Genomic DNA, 6,325 nt, shown 5'->3' on the forward strand with positions numbered 1-6,325 from the left:
AAACTTCCCTAATCTTGATATAATAAAAGTCATATATTAAGTAAAAGGTGTGAAAATGAATGTTCCTGTCATAAACAATATTACCTACGGGCAATATTCCCGTACCTAATCCTATTGATTATCAATCATAAGTAGACCAAACTATGACACGGTAATTAAAAAATTGCAGTCATTTTCCATACACAGTTTTAATCAATTTTAAAAAAGTAAATTGTCACTGATATTCGATATATTTATTATTGATTTAATTAAAATACTTGTATCTTATTTCAATAAACATGAATGTGTCCATAGTACACGGATGCCCCACTCGCCCTTTCATTTTCTATGTTCAGTGGACCATGAAATTGGGGTCAAAACTATAATTTGGCATTACAATTAGAAAGATAATATCATGAGAAACATGTGTACTAAGTTTCAAGTTGATTGGACTTCAACTTCTTTAAAAACTATCTTGACCAAAAACTTTAACCTGAAGCGAACGGACGCGCAGACGGACGCACAGACAGACGCACAGACGGACGAACGAACGGAGGTAGAGACCAGAAAACATAATGCCCCTCTACTATCGTATGTGGGGCATAAAAAATCACGTGTTATGTTACAAAGTTTATCGCTAGTCAACACTATACTAGAACTGCATAACAAAACCAGAAATAAGCATCCGACTCCATACACATTTATCGGAATAATTCTTCGTTGAATTCCTAAATTCGTGGTTCGCTGTGACCCACGAAACCCACGAAAATTGGTATATCACGAATAAAAATGAATCCACAATATAAGACATGGAATGGTCAACTTAAGATTGTGTTTCATCGTCTGCTTATACTTTATGCATAGTAAAAAAAAACTACTGAGTGTTATCAACGCGTCGTTTTTATCAATAATATGAAAATTGCAAGCTTGGTCGAGTTTTAATAACAATTTTTTTTAATGTTTTAATCCACGTTTAAACAAAACTTGTTTATATGCATCCTTCGTTTGAAGCGAATTTCCTTTTGTGTTGAACAGTAACTGTTGTGTTGTGAGATTGTTTATGGGTTATAAAATATTTTTTGAGAAATACTGCCTTTGATACTTATTGTTTATAAAGTTCGCTGTGATCTGTCAATATTTCTGTATTTTTAGGTTTTTGAAGTAATTGTCAAATAACAGAACAGTAAAGAAAAACCACAAGAGCTTGTACTGCAGTTCATGTTTTATTTATACAATTGCATATATTTAAGATGTTTCGATTACAAATAAATCCAGCAAACAGTGACCTCTTCCCATTGCCTATAGCTGACTTTCCTTCACTCCTTCTTTTATTTTATAATTGGTATATTTTTTGTCCTTCTTGTTATCATGTACCATGTGTACAGAAGCATAGTCCGGTGCCTACAATCATAAATATAACAGATGGTAGAAGAAAAGTTATTCAATAAAGGCAACATTCAATCATCGAACAAATAATTACATCATTACATCTTATTTTTTTCATTAAATTCTTTTCTTCTTCTTTTTTCATCTTTTACATATTCATATATTTATTACAGAGCATGCCAGTATTTATATTTATGTATTGTTCAATAAAGAAAACAATAGTATACCGCTGTTCAAAAATCATAAATCCAGGGACAAAATACAAAATCGGGGTAACAAACCAAGAACGAGGGAAACCCATTAAATATAAGAGAATAACTACGACACAACTAAAACATGTAACACACAGAAACGGACCAAGCATCAGACGAAATCCCACGAGAATAACTAATATAACAGCAAAACCAAATACATGAATTTGGCACTGACAAGTACCGTGACACGTTTTATCGTCTTAAAAGGAGCCAGATTTGTAAAAGCAAATTGCTTGTTTCTTAATACTTAAAATTATTTCTTTGTACAATATGGTTTAATGTTGATTTATCTTAATAAATATTGTTTAAACTAATCACAGATATTTCTGGTTTCTTACCACAAAACCAGGTTCAACCCACCATTTTTTCTTAAGATGTCCTGTACCAAGTCAGGAAAAAGGTCATTGTTATATCATAGATCGTTTCTGTGTATGTTGCATTTTAATTTTGTGTTTCTGTTGTGTTGTAGTTATCTTTTATTTGATGTATTTCTCTCAATTTAAGTTTGTAACCCGAATTTGTTTTTTTATTCTCAATTTATTTATGAAATTCGAACAGCGATATACTTCTGTTGCCTTTATTTTAAAATGAGAGGAAGATTCGTGTCTGTTATTTCTTTAAAGTGCGACAACACTGACATTTGACGTAGATGAGAACCTTTCGCGAGTTTTACGATCATAAATATAATTATATAGAATTGAATTAACAAAATAAAAATATCGTATAGGCATCGTTAATGTTGCTGACGTCATCATATTCTCACATTTCACGACTGAGAACCATTCTCAACCCACACCGTTTATTCACATTATCTTAGGTATTGGTCTCCCGTCATTAAATACTAGATATGATATGTTACCCGCTACATTTTCCAATTCACATTTATGTAAATATGTAAGTCGCGTCAGATTTAAAAAAAACCATATTGATTGAATAGTAACACGAAATATTGAAATAGGTGAATGAATAAATAAAACTTGTTGGCTACTTTGTTTTAAAATGAGAAGCCTTAAACAGACTATTATTGATGAAAATAGGTAAACAAAATAGCTTAAAAAAAAGAAGCATGAAGGGTCCGTTTGCCTGATTTTAAAATATAAACCATTTAACATTTGGCAGGAACTGATGCCCTTTAGATCTTTCATTCATTGAACAATCGCATTCTTTTCTATCGACAACAATGATTTTCAAACGTGTTTTTTTAGATATGTTATAAGATTATTAAAAGAAAATATTTAGGTAAGCAGGCAAATTTGTTATGGAACTAGATGAATAAATAACAGGATTCCGAATATCTGACATGCATTGGAAAACAAGATAAGCAAACATCATAAAATGAACTGTACTCGTATAAAAAACACTTTCTTATACTGATATATATCAGTAACGCTTTCCGCCAATGCTATATATATATAGATTCTACCACTGCATTGAGTGTGACACGATATTTATCAACTGGAGAAAGTTAAATTTTGAAATTTAAAACGCGAAGATCGCCGAGCGTTTTAAATATCTAAAATTTTACTGTCAAGAGTGGATAAATATCGTATTACACGAGATTTGGTGGTGGAATCCGTTTTCTAATGATTTTCAAACAAAACGCAGGCAAACTTATTCCTTCTTTCGAATGATCTCCAAAAGATGTGTTCTTTCCATGTGACGTCCTCAGACATAGTCCCTTTTTTTATGCCGTCACAATTGAAAAACATGAAAATTCGACTTCATAATCAAATTTTAACCAATGAAGAACTGAGATTAAACGAGCCACACGTCGATTTAATTGTCTGATACAATGGTTGCAGAAATAGATAAATTGACGAAAATTCGAGAAAAGAATCTAAACACATATCATGCATATTGAGCTATGTGATAAGAAATGATAATGTAAGAACTATATTCATGTTATTCTGCTCAAAAGGACATAAACAAACATTTTATCAACATACATATATCAAAGAAAAAAATGTTCAAGTTTGCCTTGTCAGAATGCTACTGAATTATGAGTTATTCTTTCGAAACCGTACCCAAACATGTTGTGCTTTGTTTACAGCGTCTTAAACAAATATAGTTCAACCAATGACGTGTCGTAATATTTATAGAAACAATAAAACTAACCACAGTCCTATAGATGATGAAACGGCTAACTGTTATGAAAAGATCATACTTACAGTAGAAACGTAAGATGAAATCCACGAAAGAGTAAAATGGTCAGCTGGTAGTGTCCTAACCATACAGAAACAGGAAAACAGTATCACAAAAAATGCACAAAACGAAACTATACTAATGAGGAGTAAATGGAGGTCAGATACGATGTATGAATCATCATCTATAGGATAGTCATACGTGTCTGTGAAGTTGTGTTTCAGCAAAGAAGCATTTGTAGATTCTGAAAGAAAACAAATGTAGTTTCTTTAAAACAATAATCTAATATGATATAAGGGTAATTATTATACACAATTACTCGCCTGGATTGTAGTATATGATCATTTAACAATCTAATAAAAAAATGAAGTCAAAATTTGTTACAAAGAACAACAACATATTATTTGTAATATATGGAGATACCTACCTCAAATTGAAACATTATGTCTTGCTTTACAATAAATATGGTCATTTCATTAACCACTTAATGGAAGGTAAATGTTTTGTTGAACTGTTTATGTCTTTAAATTGTTGTGATTGTCTTTGTGTTTATATATCATCAACTGTGCATACGGTTAAATGATTTTTACTAGCTAAAGTTTTTCAACATTTATAAGTTCGGGGCATTTTATAGCTTACTTGGTGGTAATATAAGTTTGTTCATAGTTCAAAACCGCACACTGACTTTATTTTTACAAGCAAAAAAGTCTTTACCGGACATGTGCAAAAATCCATCGAAAAAAACCAAGAACATTTTAAAGATGGATTGACTTGTTTGCTTTGTTTTTCGTTTAACAAAACGTATAATGTACGAAAGAAAAATATGTAATATAAAATATGCAAGTATTAAAATAGAATATGTTATGAAGAAAGTAACTATAGTAAAAAAAAAATTATGTATTGCATGAAAAATTACCAATTAAGTATGATTATTTATCAAAAAGTTAAATCACAAAAATACTGAACTCCGAGGAAAATTTAAAACGGAAAGTACCTAATCAAATGGCAAAATGAATTTCCATTTTTTCAGTTAGCAATGCAACTGATTTAAAAAAATCTAATTTAATAGTTATCAAAGGTACCAGATTATAATTTAGTACGCCGGACGCGCGTTTCGTCTACATAAGACTCATCAGTGACGCTCAAATCAAAAATATTTATAAACCCAAACACGTACAAAGTTGAAGAGCATTGAGGATCCAAAATTCCAAAAAGTTGTGCCAAATACGGATAAGGTAATCTATGCCTTGGATAATAAAATCCTTAGTTTTTCAAAAAGATCAAAGTTTTGTATACAGGAAATTTATAAAAATGACCACATTATTGATATGCATGTCAACACCGAAGTGTTGACTAATCGGCTGGTGATACTCTCAGGGACGAAATGTTTCCCAAAAAAAGAAAAATATATTCAACTCATACAACAAATATGTTTATAATATTTAACAACAGAAAAAAATATTTTAAATGGCAACATGGTAACAACACTTAAAAAATACTTCACCATACCTGCTGCATCCATCTCCCAGTAAGATGTTATCTCTCTGAAATGTTAGTGATTACGTTCATATATCTAATTGTGTGAGAAAAACTTAAACAGGTACGTTATCAATATATAACAAATCGATTCTAAGTTATATATATATTCTAGCACATGTCTATTGTTATTGACCGTTTGTTGACACCTTTACATGAGTTTTTGTTTTAAATGTCTGGTTTCGTTCACTGTTTATAGACTTTGAAATAAAAAAAAAATGTCAACAGTCTTTGACAATTTATTTGAAATAAATAACTTTTGGGTCTTATTGTGTTTTACCTTATAATACGTAGAAAGTATTAATAATCTGAAAGTGTATATGTCAATGAAATTATCAAATACAGAACACAGGAGTAGATGGAATATATTAGTATTATTGACAATCATTTCACACATTTGAAAAAAATAACATAGAACACGAAACACCAGAAAAATGCATACTTTTAGCTACTTCTTTACAAGCAGAACCAAATACAATGAAAGTCCCAACTATGTTCTGGCTTCCGAAGCTAAAAAAACTATTACAACTATAGATTTATTCCACCATCAAGCCATTGTTCCACTGCTCAATTGTCTTTTCTACCTATTACCAGTACGCTTGGTGCAATAAAAAAACCTGATAATAAATTGGTCAAATTAGGCCTTTGAAAAAAGAGGAATTAATTACTTTTGGAGTGTCAAAAACTCGTTGGAAGTATTTGATAAATTGCAAGCATACATTGGTTATTTGAATCTGTTTTAAAATTTTATTTTTCTACCCTATATAACACTTTGCCTCATATTTAAAAAGTCAGAAAGCGCGTTTATATGTTAAAACTCGTTAAGGTAATTTTTTAGTAGGAATAAACAAAAGAACTATGTCAATTGGACATGCTCCGTTTATATATGCGCTTAAATTTTTACTTGATAACATCTTTGTTCGCTTTGGAGATTCCGTATATCGTCAGGTTATTGGAATTTCAATCGGGAATAACTGTGCGCCTCTTATTGCGAACATATTTTTGTATTGTTATGAGTTACAGTTCAT

At 30.7% G+C, this 6,325-nt stretch overlaps 1 protein-coding gene across 1 annotated transcript; it reads right to left on the reverse strand.

The window, feature by feature from the left end:
• Positions 1 to 1,264: 1,264 nt before the first annotated feature.
• LOC134694030 (uncharacterized) lies at positions 1,265 to 5,372 on the reverse strand. Its single transcript, XM_063555031.1, has 3 exons — positions 5,271 to 5,372; positions 3,788 to 4,005; positions 1,265 to 1,380 (listed from the first exon to the last, which is right to left on the reverse strand). Exons 1-3 carry the CDS (start codon positions 5,281 to 5,283, stop codon positions 1,279 to 1,281), a joined length of 333 nt encoding a protein of 110 aa, XP_063411101.1. The 5' UTR covers positions 5,284 to 5,372; the 3' UTR covers positions 1,265 to 1,278.
• Between the last annotated feature and the right edge of the window lie 953 nt (positions 5,373 to 6,325).

This window comes from Mytilus trossulus, chromosome 13, assembly GCF_036588685.1.
Source record: "Mytilus trossulus isolate FHL-02 chromosome 13, PNRI_Mtr1.1.1.hap1, whole genome shotgun sequence".
Taxonomy (NCBI): domain Eukaryota; kingdom Metazoa; phylum Mollusca; class Bivalvia; order Mytilida; family Mytilidae; genus Mytilus; species Mytilus trossulus.